The following is a 22,568-nucleotide window of genomic DNA, read 5'->3' on the forward strand; positions in this document are numbered from 1 at the left end:
CAAGAGTGAAATCCTTCAAAGAGATCCTCTATAGAAATGGTGGGTATAATCTACTTCAAGGAAACTAAGTGCTCTGTTTTGGGCAAAGGCTGTAGTAAGCAATCTGTGTCCTGCCACTATGACAGTGATGATGAGCTGATCACTAAAAGAGACACCACCAAGTGATAGTTTTATAGTTTTAAAAACAAAGTTTAATTGTTAAAATTTTCAACATCAAAATGCATCAACTCTTTATTAGATGAAAAAGTCCTCTCTGCCGTATTTGCTGATGATCTAGGACTTTTTCATGAGTTCTTGTTAATGGCCTCAGATCTCTGAGAAAAACTTCCATAAAATATTTGCTTTGGAAATAAATATAAAAGCATAAAAAAGTGGAAAAAACCTTGTTATCAGAAGCTTAAACAGTAGATGAGACAGTAGAGCTACTAATCTTGCGACCTCTGCTCTCTTTCCTCTTGTCTGGCTACACTGCTATCTTTGGCTGAGAATGGCATTTCTTAGGCCACGCAGTATTAGCCCACTTTTCAACATGCAACTTCAATTCCAGGCTAAATTATTTTTAGAAGGCTCTAATGAAAATATTTTCAAGATATGGCTGAAGAATGCAGGATTTACATATGTTGCTGAGGGGGAAAATCAGGCTGTACAAACAGCCAATAAGAATAGTATGAGCTACCTACTAGTTATATTTAACTTAACAGTTAATTCATGGGCATTGTTTGGAGGATATATCCTGGATTGTCTGAGCATAAGGAAGTCTTAACTAGTTTTACTGGCAATTCCATAGAGTGAAAAATGGAGTTCTCTCTGAAATCTTCACTTATTCTAATAAACATTAATCAGAATTCTTCAGGACTTAAAACCCTGCAAAAAATCAGTTGTTGGTTAGCTAGTAAGACTTGGACAGACAGATGACCTGTTTAACAGTCAATAGTATAACTAGCGTGCTGCTACAAACCTCTGTACAATCTGGGGACATTTCCATGCAACAAAACCAGAAGAGCTTACTGAAACTCCCTCGCCATATCCTGTATTCCAGCATTTTGTTTATAGTTTTGATAACTTGAAGAGGTTTAAGCGAGTGGCCAGGCAGGAGGCTCCAGTAGCATATCGGATCTCTTTCAGTATGCCAATCCATTCCTTCTTTTCATCATCATACCTAGGTTTAACATAACAAGGTCAGAACATAACTTCTAAAAATTTGGGGTTGATACTTCATCACACATAGAATCACAGAATAGTTTGAGTTGGAAAGGACCTTAAGATCATCTAGTTCCAACCCCTCTGCCATGGGTCCTGACACCTCACACTAGACCATGTCACCCAAGAAATACAGGAAATGGAGGACAGTCCACATGTTGCAAAAGCTTATAGCAACCGTCTGCTGAAAGATGGCACAAAAACCTGCTTTTGACCTCTAGAACTAGAGGACATGCAAGTTGTCCTTTTCCTGGTCCGTAAAGCTTGTTGCTGGCCTGCCATGCTTCTTTAATTACTCCTACAAAAGCTTCTGCCTTGTCTTATGTATCCCTTCTGAATTCCTTCAGATTCTTACATACAAAGATGTTTTTTCTGGGAATCCTTTCTATCCTTCTGCCAGTTAAACTTCTGAATCTAAGTTAGCAACTGAAGAGTCACAGCCAAAGTGTGATGTTTCATCACTGCCACTGAGATTTAGATTTAAAAAAATGATCTACGAGATAGGCATTTCTGATTCTCTTGAAATAATTAATCATTTGACTATTGAGACATGACCATGTACAAACCCCTGTTGTATAGAGGCTTTTCTGCATATCATAAAACAGAGAATGTTTTTTTTAATGGTACACTTACAAGGCTAAGCCTGCCAAGAAAGATTGGCAATTTACTCTTTTGAAAAGAGTAGAGCATCTGAAGATCATGACTCAAACTGTTTAAATTAGCAGTAGGCAGAAGTAGTTATTAGATCCAAATCTCATGTTTATCTCTTAGTTTCTGACAAACTCAAGAAGTGCTTTGCAACCTGTGCTATGGTTCGTTTCCAGAGTTAAACAGAAAACCTCTATTTTAGATCTAGCTTTCCATCAGGAAAATGTGATTAAAGTGAAACTTACTTCCATATATCAGTGACTTCATTGGGTGCAAATTCTTTAGATTCAAGCTGAATCATTGCAAAGCCTCCAATAGCATACAAAGCTCCACTTAAGGTGACTAAACTGATGGAACTTCTCTCCTGGGGAAATTCAGGCATTATCTCCCACCTAAGGATGAAAAGAAAAACCCAAGTTAGCTAAGACATGACAAATATTCTACAGTGAATTAATTAAAATACACCTCTGGGTGACAAAAATCCAGATACCAAGGACATCTTAGAGTGAATGGTTTAGTAAAAGGAAACAGATCTGGCATTTAGCAGCAGTTTCAGTGTCTCCATCCCCACAGGGACTACCCACAAGTCTTAAGTGATGGAACTGCATTGTGATGACATCTCTTACCAGATGTCCACTTCTTGCAGGTTTCTTGGGCCCATCATCAGCAATATGCGTTATACAGATGTTTTGTTCCCCAGCTACTTTCATTTTTTCTCTACAGTTTCCAAAATGCATATCCATGTCAAGTAGCATTGATATAATCATTTGAGTTTAAAAAAAGTCACTGGAGCTTATTAGCATCCTTCCAAGTTTTCTGCCAATTCACACCTAGGAACATATAAACCATACAGACATCCCACTGCTGAATAATGGCAAAATCAAAACTAATAAGCTAATTGGTTTCTCTCACTTGTGTGACTTGATTGTAACAAACCAGAGTAAACCAAGGCAAGAGCCTGCAGTCAGCATCCTCAAGCAGAAGGTATTTTTGAACAGTGGAGGAGAAGACTGCCCAACATCATGGTAACAAAGTGACCTGTACTTTCCTTTGCTTCTATAGGAGCTGTAAAGTCCAAAGTTCCCTCAGAATTACTTCTTGCATAATTCACATTTTGTATTTGTAAACTCTATAAGCAAGTCTCTTTGGGATAGCATACAGTTAAGTTAAAGCTTTTGTTGTGAGGTTGATGGCTGCAATGCCATCTGTCAGTGAAGACAGCCCAGCCACGTGTTTATGTACAGTAGAAGTGCTTGTTGATAAAAGAGCATCCAGGACCACTTACAAGTCTGAGCTATCATAATAAAGCTTTATGGGTATTATTTTAAATGAAAGTTCGTAAGTCAGATGATAGGAAGGAAAAGTAGCAAAAATAACCAAAATGAAAATTAAGAGTAGAAAGACAGATACAGAGGGTATAAACTCCTGGAAAATCATAACCATTTGAGGGATGCTGACTGCAAAAGATCATCTGTGTTGTAAGGAAGAGCACTGGAAAGTTTCTGGACCAAGTAAGTGAGCTAATTTCAGGTGGGACTTACTTTTTGTCATTACTTTTTCTTTACAGCAATTCATAGCATGCACTTAAAATTGGAAGTCTTCCTGGAGTTTTCATATTAAATAAATAAGCAGAATTAGCTGCCAGTCAGTAACTAGTAGTAAACGGTATTTTCTGCGACAAGGTACATGAACAGCAAGACATCATGAGGCCACATACCTGAAGGACATTCAGCTAGTCCTGCTCAGGGACCTGATTTCTCTTGCTGGGGGTTCATGTTTAGTGTCAGTGCTGCTTCAACTAGATACTGCGGCCCCTGCCCATCTCTCCCACTTTTCCCCTGTTATGCCAGCACAGATGGCATAATGTGGCTGTGTGGTCAACGAGACTGGGAAAGTAATCAGACTTAAAAAACCCCAAGATTAGAGGGTGGGTTATTTTTGCTACTTGAGCTCTTTGATCATGTTTGCAATATAGCTATACTAGCATAGAACATGCACATGGGGGCAGGAAAAATGGCCAGAGATACTGGTTCTTTAAACTGCTGCTGCTGTTGCTATTGCTGTAGATGTGAATGTAGACCAAGTGTCTCAGTGGGAGTATAGGCACTTGAACACCTTTGTGACTCAGCTCAGGGCTCCTAAAAGTGATTTTACCTAGATGGCAAAACCCTTGCCTTAAAATAGCTTGAATGTTGTACTCACTTATTGGTGGTCAGATCAAAAGCTTCAACAGATGCAGTAAGGCCTTCTTCAGTGACACCACCTGCAATGACAATCTTGCCCTTATGGATAGCCGTTCCAAACATTGAGCGAGCCACTTTCATTGGAGCCAGGTCTCTCCAGTCTCCTTTCTTGGGATTGTATACAAACAGTCTATTAGTACATTTCCTGGGGAAGAAAAAGAAAACCTTTATTCATTCTAAGGAACTTTTGGCTTGTTCCAAGCGACACCTAGTTGAAGTGGATTGTGTGAGTTTAGTTTCACACCTCTCTCCCCTCCATGAGATCCTTTCTTGTATCTAATCTGGGAATATTTGCATGTCTACAAAGCACTAATCACATCCATAGAACTAATACTTTCAATGAGGGTCCTCATAGCTATGTATTACTAATGTGTCTGCAATGTAAGTAAAATTTGCCTTGGAATAAGTAGGGTTATTACAATAACTAGTTGGGATTACAAGTTATATGCAATTTTTCCTTGTAATGAAAAAGATATCATAGGTGCCATAATGTGTTCCCCTATGCCAAAATGTTAGCAACATTAATCCAGAGATGTAAAAAAGAGCAATCCTAACTTCTGAGGGTGAGAACATATAATCTATAAAGACCAACCAAATAACATTATAAATCATCATGAAAAGACTTAGAGACTCACTTATCATCAGTTTTTCCACCAAGACAATATATCAGTCCATTGTTTGAGATAGTAGCATGGCCATATACTTTGATGGGTAGTTTTTTGATCTCACCCCATTTCATCGCGCTGGAACAAGAAGAGTATCACCGTTAGGATCTTTCAACTAACAATGGGCTAGTTACACGTTCTCAGTGGGCAGAATTAAACTGTCAACATACACAGGATCATAGCACAATCCTGAATCTAGAGACTCCTCTGTGCGAAGATCCTTGCCTGCAATTACATAGATCTTGCTGTCGGACTCTCCCAGCCCAAAGAGACACCTGGCTGACGGCAGTGGAGGAAGGGCAAGCCACTCACCAGCGATGCTATCCAGCTGAAAGAGCATCAGAACAGGAAGTGTTAGGAAAGGCAAATAGTAAAAATTCACACAATGAACACTGTTCCACAAAATTAATCTAACTGCAATCAGTGCTCCTGAACAGCTCATCTGCTTGCTTGAGCAATCTATCCCTCCCTCAGTGCAGCTAGTGATGATGACTTCTCCCCAACTCTGCTTCATGGTGCTGAGAGACAGCAGAGTCAATGCCACACAGCTCTCTTTGCATCTGTTCACCCTCACAGTTTCTTTGCCCCGTTATTAAACTTCTTCCTTGTTTTAAGATCCTTCATTCTGAGTTCCCTATCACATGCTGGAAAGAACAAATTGTTCTTCTTCCTGCCTGAAGAAAGCAGGCACTCCTGCTATTCCACAACTACGCATTTAGCTGGTTGTGCTCGTTGCTGCAATGAGAGATGCCAGACATCCTCACACCATTCTTAATCATCAGCAAATGTCACAGATGTTTATTCTGCAACCCCTACAGCAAAAGACATGGCGTTTCATCACAAATACCCTCAAAAGCTCCTGAGATCACTGAAGGTGCAATGAATAAAGACATCATTCCTAAGCAAAAAAGGCAGGCAGTGCAGCTCCCTTGGCAATAATATTGATGTCATCCCTATTGAAGTACTCCCACGGCTGTTTTGATTCATATTCAGTATGCTGAAAACACCTAAGGAGAAGCAGCAGAAGGAGGACAGAAGAAAAAGCAAACAAACGAAACAAAACAGTGTTTTTCTAGAACTGTGGTGCTCAATTTTTGTTTTGATCTGAGAACTTGCAATTGAACTTGAATGCTTTCTAACATTGAAAAGAGTATCTATCTTCTCTCTTCTACTGTGTACAGATTTGCTTCATAATGTGCAGGAAGGGAAAGTAAAATGCAAGTTTGCACAAATGTAGAGGCATTTGATAGAAAGCAAGAGAAAGTTCAGTCAAAGCAGTCAGGCCTGGGTTTAGCTCTGTGACAACCTTTTCCAGATGTATGTTTCACAGTCAAGGTCTCCATGCTAAAATGCATCTCCCAGATTTGATAGACCACCCCTGTTGGACACCCCTATTGCTTTATTGCAACAGTGAAATTTAGTTCATGGGATTAGCCCAGCACCTGTATCTGGGTGGTTTAATGAGAAGAAGATGTACCCATCACAGATCACAGCACACTAGTTAATCACTCTTGAAGATGACGTACCTACTGATACTGGCATAAACTAGTCATGCATTTTTGAGGCAGTGGCAGCCTTGTTTGCTCCTAGGTTGCTACCAAATAAAATGGTAACAGGTGCTCCACTGGTGGAGCAAGGGAGATCACTGAATGCAAATTGGTTTGGCACCACATTACCATTTTAGAGGGAACAACAGCCACATCAATATTGCAGAGAAGTGTTTTAACTATAGGCAGTAGCAGCAGCAAGGAAACTTTAAGATGACAAGCAAGAGATCAGGATTTCAGGAAACGTACATAGACACATAAAGTAGAATTCTGAAAACTTTATCAATTTTTAATATCAATCTTCAGGTTAAGTTTTTCAGAGGCCCCTTTCTAGTGGCCTGAGACATGGACAGTTTGTTTCTGGATTATATTATGACATCAACACAGTATTTCTATTAGAATAATATTTCTGTAACAAAGTTTGCACTTCAGTGGTCAGTGTTTCACACCTACATGGAAATGAAACAGTCCTAATCCCTCTCCAGCAAACTAAGACTTCCCTCTCATAGGTATAACAAATGCCTGAAACCAGCACTTTCACTGTGTATGAAATTGTAGTAAGCCATACTCGTATGAACACTTAATATTTGGATTTTTTTAATATCTGAAGGCTTTAAAATTCCATCACTGCTTATCACTCTGCTTTATTTCATATTTGAATAAGGACCTACTTTCATTCTCTTAGGCCTAAAGATGGGATGTGGCCAGCAGCATATTGCATAATTTATTAGCAGATAGTTTAAATATTCCCCCAAGCATGTAGGCAGGTAGCTCAAACCACAACAGGTTATGGTGTAAGCATGCCAGATTGGAGTTTTGCTCATTTTTCTGAAACATGTTGTGCAAGTTACAGTTTGTATTAATCGGTCTTCTACAGATTTACAAAGATATAAAATTATGCTTTCATTTGAAAGATGGTATTTAGTTTACTGCCGTTGACAGTTTGCCAAGAAAACAACCTTCTACAGCTAAATTCTGTATTTTTAGAATGCCCTCCTGTTTCTAATATTGATGCGACAAAGACTTCTGGAATTTTATCAACAAAAGTGGCATTTAAAATACACACATTACTGCAGTCACAAAAATAGTTCAGATTCAGAAAAAAGAAAGACATCTCATTATGTCTAAAGCAGCAAAACATTCTGCTTTCATGGAAATTAACACGAACTCACAAAAGGTGTTTTACAGAAGTATTACTAGGCTTAAATTTAGGCATCTATACCATGAAAAATCTGGGCCTTAAACAATGAAAACCAGTGCCTAGATATAATACACTACTCTTATTCATCTCTTCTAAGATCTCACCAGGGGCTTGATCTTGAAAGAGAACATGCAAGTCCCTTGGTTTCATTTATCTCTCTGAGACAGGAATAGCTCTTTACAGGTACTTCTCTCCATTGACTGTGCAGAGAGACTAAACAACTCACTTGCATAGACTCAAAATACCTTTCAGTAACTCTTATAAGCACCTGTTTTTGCACCAGTTATGAAGCTTATACCTGGAAGAAGTATGACTGGAAAGGCTGATCCTTGTTCTCCTCTTCCACATACAGTCCTCCAACAATGTAGACCTGATTTTGTTTGGTGACTATACTGGAATGATTTCTGGGAATCTGTTCTGCCAGGGCTGCTAGGTAGCATTCGTTTTCAAGAGGATCATAAGCTACTGCAGCAGTGTCATTAACCAGAAGTATTAGGTCTTTGACAAACATGCCATGCCTGGGAAGGTCATTCAGGTAGCCAGGCAGTAAATCTTCATCTCCTACATCACCGTTCACCTCCCCTTTGGTTGACTTTTCTGTACTTTTGCCTGTGTCAGGCAGTTTTCCAGCAAAAGCATCCTTAATAATCTTTACTTTTTTCTGGAGGTCCGAGTTGCTTTTGATTATATCATCCTTCTCAACATGTTCTTTGAAATATTTTTCTGGCATAAGACGAAAACGTATGCAGTCAAAAATTTCCCCCAGGCTCTTTACTCTGTTCTCTTTATCTGTTCGGACCCATTTCATTACTGCTTCAAATACCAGTTCTTCCTTCTCTACATTTAAGCTGTCAGGTGAAATAACTGAGATAAGTTCATGCGGGGCAAGCTGCATGAAGTCCTCCTCTTTGCAGATCTGCACAAAGTGATCTGAAATAAAATCACGGGCAGAAAATGCAAGTCTTGGGCAATCAAGCAGAACACCCAATCGAAGGATGGCCAGACAGTTACCAACAGCAAGCCTCTTCTGAAGGTAGGAGACGCACACAGTGAACACAGAAGGGATCTGAAAGCGACTGGCCAAAGCAAAAATATCTTGCACATTAGAATCATTAAGATCAATACTTGCTGAATAAAGGTATTTGACAATCATATCCAGGATGTTGGGATCAACATTCTCTAGAACCACCTCCTTCTTTTTCTCTTCATTTTGCTCGGATAAGAAGTACTCACGAAAATAAGGGCTACATGCTGACAGAATCAATCTGTGGCAAGGCAGGCTTCTGTCACCAGCTTTTAGAGAGCAATCTACAAACTTCTTCTCTTCAAGGAGTTCCTTGAGGCCATCCTGAAGAAGGGTGGATTGGTAAAGTCTGAGCTCTTCAGTGAGTTCCCTTTGGGAATCCATTTCGCAAACACTTGGGAAAGGGGAGGGAGCAGAAAGCTTTAGCTGTTGTCTGCCCAAAGGTCTGTCTGTAAAAAAGGCAGACCAATGTGCTTTGCCCTGCCTGAAGCCTCTGCAATTTAATCTAGCTAGCTAAATATAGGTACATACTCTTACAGGTCGGAATTTAAGATGGCAGGTTTGGAAAAATAGATCTTCTCTCGCAGCTGTTAAAGAGTGAAAGAAGCAACTGTTGCTTTAGTTGCTATGGTCAGGTTTTGTCACCGTGCTCCACACTGAATCAATGAGATTACGTGCAATGTAAGAAATTACTTGAGATGAGTAAGGACAGCAGAATCTGACCCTCAGTGAGACAGCCATGAGCAAGATTGTAAATATACATGTTACCAAATATTCTGAAACAGAAATATTGTTAATCAAGTTGTCAGCTGCAAGTATTGTTCAGTTTGTTTCAGAGTTTCTCAATACTTAAAGATACTGAAAGCATCCAGAACTTCACATCAATTATCTACGCTTTAAAATTATTTTTTTACATACCCATATCACATCTGCGATTTCTTCAGATATTAAGACTTTGAAATTCATTCCAAGCTTCTTCTTAATATCCATTTGGTTGTATTTATTTGTAAACTAACTCCTACTACTCAGACATAAAAGATTCATTAGTCAGGTAAAGTTCTGCTTTCAAAAATAATTTAAGTCTCCACCCCCTTACTAAACATCATTCTTCATTTCAGGTACTCTGGACCTTACCAATCCTTTTAAATTTGACTGTACTAGAAATGGTGCTAACTGCTGTTAAACTAAACCAAAACCAGTACATCAGAACAGTAGAACAGAGAATGAAACACATGGAATCCACCAGTTTAACATTATTTAACAAATGTGTAATTTAAAACACCAAAAAGAGAAATCTGAATTAAAACTAAAAAAGCCCACAATCAGAAAAGTAGTTTGAAAAGTGAATGTGAATTTAGAAAAATTATGCTAATGTTGAACATTTCACAATTTAGACTGGGAACATTTAGATGTTTATTTAAGGTTGTAATCCAGAACCGAAATAAATTTGAAATTTTAAGCTGTTTAATGTACCTTGGTGAAGGGCTGTGTTTTGCCCACACCATGATTGCTTTTTACTCATATGGTAAAATGGTCATTAAAAGTAATAGAAACAGGATCAAAATGCAACTGTTTGAATGCAAGATCTACAGCGAGGTATAACATTATCGATGTTTATTGAAATAGTGACTGCTTTTCAACATAGGCAGTATTTCACTAAAATACATACCTTGAAAGACTTTTGACACCACAATTACATTCACACCAGTTACTTTACTATTAACAGTCAGCTGCTAAAACAACAGCTGAGAGGAGGGCTCATTTGACTTTTTCCACTTATAGAAAATAGCGTAGAGGTCTTATCTCACTAGAAAACATAACAGCTGCATCTTCCTTTAAACAATAAATGACTCATTTCTCTCTAATACATAACATCAGAAAGGTCTAATGACTCAGACACAGAAGCTATTTGTGTGCACTTTTTTCAAGATCATTCCTTAAAGAAGAGCTCTAAGGAAAAAAAAAAACAACAAAACCCAACAACAAATACCCAAACACTAAACAAAACGTCAAAAAGAAAGAACTATATGAAGATCTCTGGAATGATATGTGCTTATGTGCTGAACATTTAACAAGATTATGAGACATCAAAACTAGTATTTGGAACAGTATTGCTCTTCGTCAAAGTTTTCAGTAACAGCACAGCTGCAATGACACAACCAATATGCCTAGATACGAAATGTTCTGCATATGATAATATTGCTGTGTTGCACAACATTTAACAAGTTATGGACCTCTGATTTAGATGTAATCATTATGGGAAAATACATCACTGTATATAAATACGTGACTACTTTAAATTGAGCATCAAACTATCAACCACACTGCCCTATCTCTAATGGTGGTCTTCATGTATGAGGAAGAGGAGTCTTCCTTTTCCAACATACTTGCAGGTAAAATTACTAGTGTTGGCTGGTCCTGGCAGCCCATTGCAGGGCAGTATATAAACACATGGGTCATGGAGTTGTAAAATAAAAATAAATAAATGGTGGCTACCTGCCATAAAATGGTGTCTGAAACACCACAGTGGACCCTGTGTTGTTAGGGGAAGGGAGTTCCTGCTCTGACCACCTTCTGGGGGAAGCAGGATGGGATGGCTGGTCCTGTCAGTCACAAGCCTGAAAACACCTGGGTATGAGCGTGTCAAAATCCACAGTCAGCCAATCAAAAGCAGAGTGAAAATGTGGCATATGACATTTTACATAATGGCAGTGGAAATAAAATGGGAAAGGACTTCCAGGTCCTCACAGCCTGACAGAGAGGAGGGACTTCTTGGGGCCTTACGATGTGGGACCAGAGGAAGGGTTGGACTTCTGAGGTTTGTGGAATGTGTGAGTGTCTGCAGGGGGCACGGCTTCCCCCAGCAGCTGGGGCCCTGCCCCTTCTTACATTAGATACTGGTAGTCCTCCAGCTCTTCACACAATGTAATAAATACAACACTTTTATACATACAAGGGTTTTGAATAATCTTTCCTTTATGACATATCCTGAGGGCATACCATCCAATATTTGCCCACTCTTTGGCATGTTCTTTATCTGTTACTCTGGTATTTCTAAATTATCTTCTACAGATCCCACAAGCCCAGTAAGAACTGAGAGTCTTTCCTTGCGTAAGAAACAAATATGTGACAATCTGAATCAGGGTATTACTTCCCAGAGTCCCTGGAGTGTGAATCCATCCTTTAGCTTCTCTATTGCAAGTCCTAGTTCTTCTGAAAAAACAGGCTCCCCATCATGTTGCTTTTTGGAATGCACGAGGTATAAGAGAAAATAAAGCAGAAGGTACTTTTTAATTTTCTTATCCCATTTTAACAACATGAATTTGATAGTATGAAAGAAGCTGTTCTTACCTTGTTTTCATCAGCAAAGTAAGCCTGCAAAAGAAAGGTAAAAAAACTCCTCAAAATGTTGGGAAAAAAAGTCTAAAGCCAAATCTGCTAATAATTCCTTGGGTTTAAAACTGTATTTGCTAAGCTGTCTTCAACAAACCAGCCTGTGTAAGAACAGGGTTTTTTCTATGTTGAAATAGAGAGTTCTAACAGGAGTTGGTGCTTATGTTGTTTTTCATTAAATAACAATCTTTGAGGTTTCCATCATAATAAACGAAGATTTTTAAATGGTAAAATATCCATATTATGTTTGTTACACTGAAAAATAAAGGGAATAAAATGTTAATATGAATACAAACTGACAGCATCCTAGCATTTCTTGCCTCATGTGCAGCAGCATCTACTATTCAATTTCAAACCGTAACTTAAGTATCAAATGTCAGTTATCATCATATTCAATCTAAGAAACAAACACAGAGTAACTGTGATTAATTAACCAGATTTTTCTGCTCTCAGACAGAATCTGGGAAAGAGCTACAATACTTCCCATTCTGCGTGTGGAAATTAAGTCTCAAACTCTTCAGGGTATCAGGTCTCAGTGACGTAGTCAGGTGTTAGATTGCGGAGTAAATTTGGAAATTCCTCGGAAGAAGGGCATTAAGTAATCTCATTCATTTAAAAGTAACCTTTCCTCAAACACTGGAGACAAACAGGAATGCAGTTTGCTAAACTGGTATTGTTAGGAGCGCAAAGGTTGTCAGGAGTGACCCAAAATTGCTGCTTTTCTAAAAATCTTTCAACCAAAAAGTTTGAATTTCAGATGAATGCTGAGGATATAGATAACACCATCTATTAATCTGCTCCAAGAGAAGGAAGACTTGTTTTAATTTAATGTATTTGTTTATATTATATTATACTGCTAGTTTTCAAGTTATTCCTGATCTTAATGTGTTGAGAAACTACACACAACTATTACTTTAAATACCTACTACTAATTATATTGAATAATAGTTTGTTCTTAAGTTAAAAATCCATACATAGAATAAATACCTGCAGTGATTAGCACTTTGAATAAAAGGCATGTAGATGTGTTTTAAATATAGAAAGTTTGGTTGTAGCTTATCTTTAAAAGAGGATTACAGCTTTACACTTGAATAACCAAACAAGAAGTATTTTACCACAGCTTACCACAAATGCATCTGTATGCTCGTCAGCTTCTATTTCCACATCATCTTGAACCTGCTCCACAGTTAGATCTTCAAGAAGTTGAGGCTGCAAATTAAAACACTGAAGTAAGTAAATCATAGAATCATAGAATGGTGTGGTTTGGAAATAACCTTGAGATCATCTAGTTCCAATCCCCCAAGCCACGGGCAGGGAAATACACATATCTAATATGTTTAATACATTTTTATTACTGCTGTTAACACAATAATGTACCTAATTTAAGTAGTAGAGTACCTTTTCTTCCATTTCATAATCCACTCCAAATATAGGGTTAGCAGAATAAACTCTGTGAAGTGAATTAATTTCTTTCACTGCTTCCTGTAGTTTCTCCACAGGGTCTATTTTAAAACCAAGGACATATCCTCCACTCTATATAACACAGAGAAAAAAAAACAACAAAAAACCCTACATTTACTGGTATTGCTTATTCTTTAAACAACTTTTTTCTTCATTATAAAAATGGGCAACAAACTTTTTGCACAGAAAATCAAAAGCAAACGGGTGGGAGAAATTCAGAAGTGATACTAATTCAGAAGTGATACTAAGTGATTTATTCCTAGCTACTCAGCAAACGTTTAGTCTGTTAGAGCTTGATGTTGTTATTAAAAAAGCTTTCAGATACAGTACATAAAGTTAGTTGAACTTTAAAAATAAATCCTACCATTAAAACCATTTCTGATTAAGGCCAAATTGAAGAAAAGTAATTTTGTCTCTTAGAGCGAAACACATACAGAAGTGAAAAAGAATAAAAATAGTGGTCTTGATTAAGTATAGAAGTAATCAGATCCCAAAAATAATCTGACAGGAAATACTGTTTAACACTATTATTATGAGTTATTTTACTTAACCAGTCATGCTGACTTATTGCTGCTTTGCTTAGAGAAACTCTAACTCACAACAGCCATATCGACCAAAACACACAGACATTTTAAGCAGTGCAGAGGGCTTTTCAAAAGCTGTGTTCAAAAGGCCCCAGAGGAGGAATACTAAGTACCTTAAAAGTAGCCCTGTAACATTTTGGAACTAGGCAATTATTATATATGAAAATGTAATCAATGAAAAAAAAAGCCTACTGAAGGTTCTTACCTGCTGAGAACTCTCTATCACAAGCGCCAAGCCAAACTTTGAGTCTCTTATTTTTATTGAACGCTAATGGTAAAGAGGTAAAAATGTTTTGTTAAAGATTTTGGAATTACTTGATAAAAATCTGCTTTATCTTTTTCTTTTCTTTTTTTAAACACTACTTATTATAATTACTGGTTCTGAAAGCTTGGCTCCCAGCATTCCCTCCCATTTACCACTACAAATCTGAACCTCAGGGAAGAGTGTCTTTATCAGGAGTAGTAACAGTTCATTTCTGAACATCAGGTTCACAGATCATTAATCCCAGTGTACACAGGTGGCATGAAGAATCACCCTAAATAGTTTGAAAATTGGAAATGCAAGCCATTTTCAACATCTGCACCTGCCAGTAAAAGCTCCCAGTTAATCTGGACAGGAAAAAACCAACCCAACCCAACCCCCAACAAAACAACAAAAATACCCCAACGAAACAACAAAAACCCACAAACACAAAAATGCCTACCCCCCCCCCCAAAAAAAAAAATCTAAACAAACAACCGTACCCTTTGGTTGATGCTAGTAAGAATAAATTCATCCTTGACTGTGGGACATGAAATATTAATTTTGGTCAGCTGGGAGTTTTAACTGAATACTTGAACTTATGCCAGTTCATTTTGAAAATGGTTAAGACACTTACGATTTGTAGATACGGTATGCTGACATTAAAGCTGTCATTCATATTTGCATGCCAAACTATTCTCACGTTAGTAATAAAAAATGTTCCCAAATTTCCCTATTAAAGAAAAGACATGTTAAAACTGCTCTGAAGTATACAGCCTTTTTTTTGTTCCAAATACAATGATTACTGTTATCCATTCAAACATGAGCAGGACACGGCTTCATATTTAATTCAATAAAAGCCTGATTATTTCATACCAAAACCAGTAAAAATGCTTCTGTTGATTGTAAGGGAACAAGAGCCAATCTTCAAATGATACAGTGCCCAAGTGGTGAAAATAGATGGGAGCACCCATTACTGCAACTAAGCAGGATCAAATCACAGCATAGCAGACCTCATGGGAGTACATGAAGCGTCTGAGCGTGTTCTTAACTGTACAGATCTGGAATTGGCGTATAGTGTAAGTACAATGGCATGTGGGTTAAACTTAGGCAATTGTGGAGATGTGCGCCAAGGGAACGTAGAGGAAAGAACTTTTTAGCTTGTTAGGATGGATCTTATTTCCATTCTGGAATAAAATTGCACAGGAAGAAATAACAGCTCCCATTTTGTTTCATGGCTCTGGGAAATACTTGCAACTAATGCCCTGTAAAAGAATATAAATGTTTTCTATTTTTTCCTTATTAGTCTTTATTTTTCCATATTTTAAGACATAGATTCCTATTCCAATGTTTTCAATTTCCAGTAATCAAAAGACAATATAGTCTTACACTGCAGTCAAAGCTGCATGTAAATTCACAGATATTCAGAGGAGCACTCTGGAAACAACATGATTGTCCTACAGGATGATACTGAGCTTTAAAGACAAATATATCTTTTTAACAGGAACTGGGTATCTAGTTCCTTGCATATTAGCAATGTCATGTAGACTTCATGTTGCCAAAAGCGACTTTGTTGTACTGAGTAACAAATACATGGGATCAGCTTCCCCACACGCATCAGCTGATGAACTGAATTAAGGGTAATTCCTCTGAGGTTACAAAACCAAAACATTGAAAGACAAAACATTTTAATGTTGCTATAGTCAACATAGTCCCATTTTTTACTATACCTGGTCACTTGACAAATTCCAGACTCCATTGATTTTATCATATATTTGTTCTTGTGGTAGTAATCTCAGTTGCTTGTTTTGAATCAACGCACTTCTCAGCTTCAGATCACGATACATTTTTGAAGTTTCATAAGCTCTGCAAAAAATAAAAAATAAATGTCACCATTTAAGCATTTTCTACTATCTTTACTGTTTGTTTCAGCACCAATATGACATGGTGTATATTTTCAACTTTTTTATCACCATGTTGCACAAAAATGAAGAGTACTGTTGAAACTTCATCAGTATAAAACATTACATTTTACTTTTCCTAAGTGAAGTTATCTTTAAATGTAAAAGTTTTTTTTTGGCATCTGTTTTGATCTCCTGTACTCCTCATGTGCATACTATTTCTTTCTTAAGACTAATCTCCCAGCCTTCATTGCAAAGAATAAGTCTTCTGGGTCCCATGTTATAGAAGAATTGTTTTTTCACTGCTTAAGTCACAACCAACCAATATATATACACCTGTTTTCCTCAGCTCTTAAACAGAAACCTATGGTAATGTTTTATGTACCAACTCATCCAGATGATTTATCTTCAGGTGGGAAACATCCACTGTTTTGTGATCAATTAGAGTTTTGACCAGGATCTAACTTTTTTTTGGGGGGGGTACCATTAAGTGGTCCAAAATTACAGTAAATTATTATAGACAGAGAATACAGGTAGAAAATGCACACTGAAATTAGCTCTTTGTGGTTTTATCTGTTCCAATAGTTTGTACACACAAAGTGTATAAACTGTGATCAATGACTGGTATTACTCAACATTAATTTTCATCATGCACAGTTACCTACTAGAATACGTGATCATTCTCTCCCTTCCTTCTAGAGATTGTGTTCTACTCTGTTGGGAAAGTTTTCTGAATGTTAAATAAATAATTGTATATTAACATATGGTGTCATATACTTGGTCTATCAGCAGTAGTAATCCCACATATTTAATTAATTGAATTTTATAAATGAACAAACACTATTTTAAGTATGCTACCTGTGCACAGCAATAACTGAAGTGAAGAGTCTGGGACTCCCGGGGACAACATTGGTAAATATGAACTCAAACCGGGTATTGTTACATTTAGTCAATATATACAGAGCTTCTGTCTGCCCTCGTAATTTCTGTAAGGGAGAGATGAAATTTAGCATTTTGACAATACAGTAGCTTGACTGTACTTGACATAAATAATCTTGACATATTTTATAAATTCTTTGTCTAAATAATATATCTGAATATGTAATCCTGATTCTACCACTGCTCTACTGCTGTCTTCAACTGAACTAAGGTGTGGGTTTTTTTTTGAGAAAGTAGCAATTCCATCAACAGTAGAATTATGAAGCCTGCCTGCTATATAATTGCAGTATTATGACTGAAACAGTATTTTTGTGTTTGTTACTATGTAGCTGCCCAGGGGAACCTGCATAATCTCCCCTTCTTTGCTTCACAGTTGTATGAAATTCAGGCTATATATTGAAGAGCTTTCTTGCACAAAATTAGTGCCAATCTAGACTTTTGTTAAATTTAGACACAATGAACCAACATGTGCTTGACTTATCTAGAGGGGAGAAGAAATCACCACTGTGATTACACCAGTTTTACTGCCCTAGGAAGCTGACTAAACCCACACTCCCATAAAAATGTACACTCCCAACTTGTAAACTAAACTTCCATTATTATTCGATTACTGTTCTTGCACGTAAATTTTCAGATTATTATAGAAATACACTGCAATAGGTACAAACAATGAATTACAGCTTTATTATTTTAAGAAGTTTTTTTTGAAACTTACTGAGTTGGCAGTTCTTGTAGTTATATTTATAATGCAATTGTAACCAACAGCTAAAAGTTAAGGGAGGGGAAAAAAAAAGAAAAGAACAGTTTTGAGAACAAGAAAAAATAAGTCAAAATAACCAAGTACAATATTGAATTTTGTAGCACGGCTTTGGATGCTATTTGTGAGAATTACAGTGTGGTTAATGGTCTGGGAACTTACCACAAAATCAAAGACTAATCTAAGTTGCAAAGGACCTTGTCCTTTTTGTACCAGGTTATATGGTCCAATGCTTTTGTCAAATCAGCACCAACTCTCAGGGTACTGCTCAGGGTACTGTCCAACTGAGTTTTGAATATTTCCAAAGAAGGACATTGCACAACCACTCTGCATTATGAACAGAATACAGATTTTCAGTATTGCCTGGCTATTAGGAACTTAGCAATTAAAATAATTTGGGCACAAAGTAAGGGCAAATTAAACTAAATATTTAATTTAGCCCTGTTAGCTACTCATACAGTTAAAATTAGAAGCTTGTTCAGAGCTTACAACAGTAAATCTGGAAATGCAGGTATTCGTGGGGAATAAAAATTGTAGGACAATATTGAATGTGAGTAGCAGACAGGTGGCAACAAGAAGTACAAGTAAGATGTAAAGAATCTCAAACTTTTCTTTCTTTTGAGAAAAAATAATCCCATTTACGCCAAATGAAAAATATGCCTGAAGTACTCTTCCACTTCTATTTTGAGAAACTAACATTGAATATTAATAACAGTTCCTAGATTACAAACAGATTCATTAGTAATAGTTTATTTCACACTTCACAGAGCAACAGAACTATACCTTACTATTCTATACTGTAATCAGTACAGTTGTGAAAGACCAGTATGCCCCTATAAAGGAAACAAGAACTTTGCAGTTGTTTAACAGGAGATGATACTTACAGAGATTGACTCTGGGCAATGACAGTGAGCGCCAAATAATCCGCAAATTTGTCACAAGCAGTCTACCTGGAAATAAGGAGTGTAAGTATTTTTAATCTGAGGAATTTCAATTCAATTAAATGTCCCATTCTGCAGTACATTACCTCTAGACTTGAAACAACAGAATAGTCCTTCCTCTTGACAGGAAAAAAAAACAAAAGCACAGGACACCCCAGCAGAAAAATCACAATGCTTTTTTCTCTTGAATGCTCAGAGAGAAAATCCAGCAAGGAACAGATGGAACAACCTCTCATATATATAAGCATTCCTCAAAACCAAACCAAGAACAGTTACTGACTTCACATCCGCCTGCCTATGGTAAAATTGCAAAGACACAACCAGTACAGAACTGCTCTGGGGAGGAGAAGGGGAAGGCAGTGAGTTAACTGTCGCAGCTGTCTTCATGAATAACCTCACCCCTCTATGTCACATGCAAATTTCTTCACTTCTATACCCTCTACAGTAACCCATCCAACCCCAGGAAGGGTCATCTCAGCTCGCTGGCAGCTTCATGCCCTTGCACACTAAATAAATATATTCCTTACTGATTCAGTTTAAACTAGGTTACAAAAAACCTAAGTATTAAACAGGATTACAGCAAAAGATCACCACGATGTTTATAAATGGATTATACTTACAAAGCTTTCAATTCTAAACAATTCTGAGACAATATTATTACCTTCCTGTAACTTTGAACAAGAGATCCCATTTGAAAATACTCTAAGGGAAGACAGATCTGTGAAAAAGGTAGGACTTATTACCTGCAACAGAACATTGCTACTGAGTTCAATGGAAACCAGACAGGGCTTTTAAGAACTTATACACATTAAATATTAGAAAGTTTACAATTTCCCTGAGTATGCAGTTACCTCTGTCTCCATTGTTTCCTTTGGTATCTTCAACAGACTCTAAGCAGTCTATAAGGATCTCTCCAGGTCTCATTTTCATTTGTCTAAAAGAAAAAAAAAAAAAAAAAGGAAGAAAAAGAACCCCTAATGAAAAACAGATTAGATTTATGCTCTAAAAGGCCATTTCTATTTTCCCACTTTGCTCTTCTTCCTCCTTTTTCTGCTTAGTGCATCCTATGTACAATGAAAAATATATACATGCACACACACACACAAATCAACATTATATACCTGAAATTGATATCACTACATCTGACATATGAAGAATATTAATACCATCATCATCCAATTATAACAATAAGTAATTATGTAGCGAGTGTGCCCAAGCAAACTATACCCCAAAATTGGGAGTATAAAGTATGTGAACATAGGAGGGAAAAATCCAAAAAGTTGCATTAACATCTTTTTTTTGATGGATAGTTTGTTGCCCCTTGCTGTACTTTTAGGTCATAGGGAATGGAGTTAGGCATGAGAAAGAATAGTTGCCAGCAAAGGAAATATCCACAAAGGGTATGGTTTGTTTTTTGTGTGTGTGGTTTTTTGGTTGGTTGGTTTTGTGTTTTTGTTTGTGCTGTTGGTTTTTTTTAAATTATTATTATTTGGTTTGTTTGTTTTATTCTGCTATATTTAAGTGGTCTAACTACTTAAATACATGTGAAATTTTGCTGTATTTTACTTGTATTGTGTAAAGCGGCCAAATCTCTTCAGTGTATTGGCATGACAGAAATAAAATACATTATCAGGAGTGGAATTCTGTGACAGACTCTAAGACTACTGAAGATCAGGATCAAGACACAAAGTATGGACTCAATAATACATCACTAGAATAGCACAAAAGACATTAGAGTGGAGGTAGCAAGAATAGCAACATCAGCATTAAATATGGAAGCAAGCTCTGTCTACATGACAATTCTACAAGAAAATAAAGACAGAACTGCTTAAACGTCCAAGACACAATTTCATGTTTCTAAAAATACTGCAGACAGCGCGTCTAGAGGTCAAAGAGTATTCTCAGTATGGTCAAATAAGCAGCAGCAAGATGAAGTGTGATAGCACACTTTCAGCCTCCATCCCCAAAATCATCAGCCAGCTGCTAATTTGTAGCTCCGTATTACAAAAGCTATGCAAGGTTTTGCCACAGAAACCAGAGCATAAATTTTATGTCTCAGACAAAGTTCACAGCTCATGAGAGGTCAAGGCCCGCAGGAGCGAGGAAGCACGGTGTCTCATACTAAAACCAAACCACAGCACTGTACCTGCTACTAGGAAGAAAATTAACACTCTCTCTGCTGAAACCAGGACACAGCTGCCACAGGGATGTGACAGCCCTTCAGCTCTGGCCGCTCTGCACAGCCACTGTCCGCTTCCGTGCGCTCAGGCTGCCGACACCACGGCAGCGACACCGAGCCCTGTTACCAGCTACTGGAACCATGCCCTCAGGCACTGACTTTTGTTTCAGCGCCAGCTAACGCTAGGAACAGAACACCCTTCCCTCAGTCCTCCAGTATCCAACCTTTATTATTTTCCCTTTTCTTTTATAGATTGGAAACGGTGACTACACTCCACTTAGCAAGACCTCCCCATTCAACTCGCCTGAGCCCCAAGGGCCACACAACCCCTTTCCCGCCCTCACAGAACACCACAGCTCCCCCTCCGCGCCGCCGCACTGGGAAGGATCCCAGCATACACCGCAACGCTAATGGCGGTCGCGCTCAGCCCTTGGAGAGACAGCTCTCGGCCTGCTGACAGCTGCCGGGCTGGCCCCGAAGCCCCGCTGCAAGGGGAGAGCAGTGCAACGGCACTCACTGCGGGGAGATGTCGAAGCGGACATCTCTGTCCTCCCACAGCACGTCCAGCACCGCGCTCATGGCAGCCAACCGCGGCGGGGCGCAGCGACACAGCTCTCTTTCCGCCGAGTCCGCGCGTCGTGCTGGCAACGGGGGTGATGCCTCGCGCTCCCTCAGCGATCGGGATTGGCTGCGGGGGGGCAGCCCTCTCTCCCGCCCGCCCTCGCCCCGCCCTGCCCCGAGCTCGTCTGAGGTAGCGGCCGCCGGTGGCGGCAGATGGGGATGGTTCCTGTCACCGAACAGTTTGGTGTGTTCCTTGAGCTGGCCGTCGTGCTTGCGGGCGGCCCGGCGGCGTGGAGGTACAGCCCCGGCAGCGCCAAGTGCTCCTTGGCCTTTGCGAACGTTCTGTGAAGGAGAGTGGAATGCTCTGAGTCGTTGGAACATCCCCTTCAGTAGTTCCAGCTTTTCCTCTCGTCTTAGCTTTGCCTGGTACAAGGCAACACCTGTATTGCCGTGGAGGATTGTTACACCAATTCCCTGTACAGTTAGGAAACCTGAAACCTGTGAAATCTTCACTCAGTAAATTGCAGCTTTAAGTCCTGTGTTGGTTCTTGGTGAGGGTTTTTGTTTGTGGGCTTTGTTGTTGTTTTTTTTTTGTTTGTTTGTTTTTTTTGGGGGTGGGGTGTTTTGTTTTTTTTTTTTACTAAATGTGATGTATTTTTAGTTTGAAATAACTTGAAAATTGTATCTAGCTGAATTTTAATGGCAGTAGCCTACCAATTAAAAAAAAATTAAGTATGAATCATAGGAAAAAACTCGATGTTTGGCAGGTTGTTTCCTAGAGCTGGTCCCTGAATTGGTGAGGAACCCACTGAAACCCACCTGGAAGTTGATGCAAACTTCATGAAGTAAAAAACATTGCAGGTGCTGGCCATCCCTTCTCCTCTCCCTCTGCCCATGTGAAAGGCAATGTGTTGCCACATCTAGGCAGGCTCACTGCTGAGGGTCTTCAAGTAGGAAGGGTAGTGGGTCTTCGGCTTGAGGCCACATTCCATCTTTTGTTGCTGATATGCTGAACTTCCCATGTGTTCAGGAAAAAAATCCTCGAACCCAACCAAAAGAGATTGTCAGGTTTCATATGCAGGA

At 38.5% G+C, this 22,568-nt stretch overlaps 2 protein-coding genes across 4 annotated transcripts; both read right to left on the reverse strand.

The window, feature by feature from the left end:
- Positions 1–168: 168 nt before the first annotated feature.
- On the reverse strand, positions 169–9,761 carry KLHL41 (kelch like family member 41). The gene is made up of 6 exons (XM_062604666.1): positions 7,803–9,761; positions 4,927–5,084; positions 4,727–4,834; positions 4,051–4,236; positions 2,094–2,240; positions 169–1,159 (listed from the first exon to the last, which is right to left on the reverse strand). Exons 1-6 carry the CDS (start codon positions 8,910–8,912, stop codon positions 1,048–1,050), a joined length of 1,821 nt encoding a protein of 606 aa, XP_062460650.1. The 5' UTR covers positions 8,913–9,761; the 3' UTR covers positions 169–1,047.
- Positions 9,762–10,651: 890 nt separating this feature from the next.
- Positions 10,652–21,611, reverse strand: BBS5 (Bardet-Biedl syndrome 5). Of its 3 annotated transcripts, none has more exons than XM_062604667.1 (12): positions 21,442–21,608; positions 19,597–19,679; positions 18,689–18,754; positions 17,763–17,812; positions 16,967–17,094; positions 15,938–16,073; positions 14,845–14,940; positions 14,172–14,234; positions 13,320–13,454; positions 13,047–13,130; positions 11,880–11,903; positions 10,652–11,769 (listed from the first exon to the last, which is right to left on the reverse strand). In XM_062604667.1, exons 1-12 carry the CDS (start codon positions 21,501–21,503, stop codon positions 11,668–11,670), a joined length of 1,029 nt encoding a protein of 342 aa, XP_062460651.1. In that variant the 5' UTR covers positions 21,504–21,608; the 3' UTR covers positions 10,652–11,667. The 3 variants fall into 3 exon arrangements, with proteins under 3 accessions (XP_062460651.1, XP_062460652.1, XP_062460653.1); XM_062604668.1 differs by lacking the exon at positions 21,442–21,608 and adding an exon at positions 21,252–21,382; XM_062604669.1 differs by lacking the exons at positions 14,172–14,234; positions 14,845–14,940 and having other exon boundaries at positions 21,442–21,611.
- Positions 21,612–22,568: the final 957 nt, after the last annotated feature.

This window comes from Pezoporus occidentalis, unplaced genomic scaffold, assembly GCF_034315485.1.
Source record: "Pezoporus occidentalis ecotype Australia unplaced genomic scaffold, CSIRO_AGI_Poc_V1 ctg88, whole genome shotgun sequence".
NCBI lineage: Eukaryota > Metazoa > Chordata > Aves > Psittaciformes > Psittacidae > Pezoporus > Pezoporus occidentalis.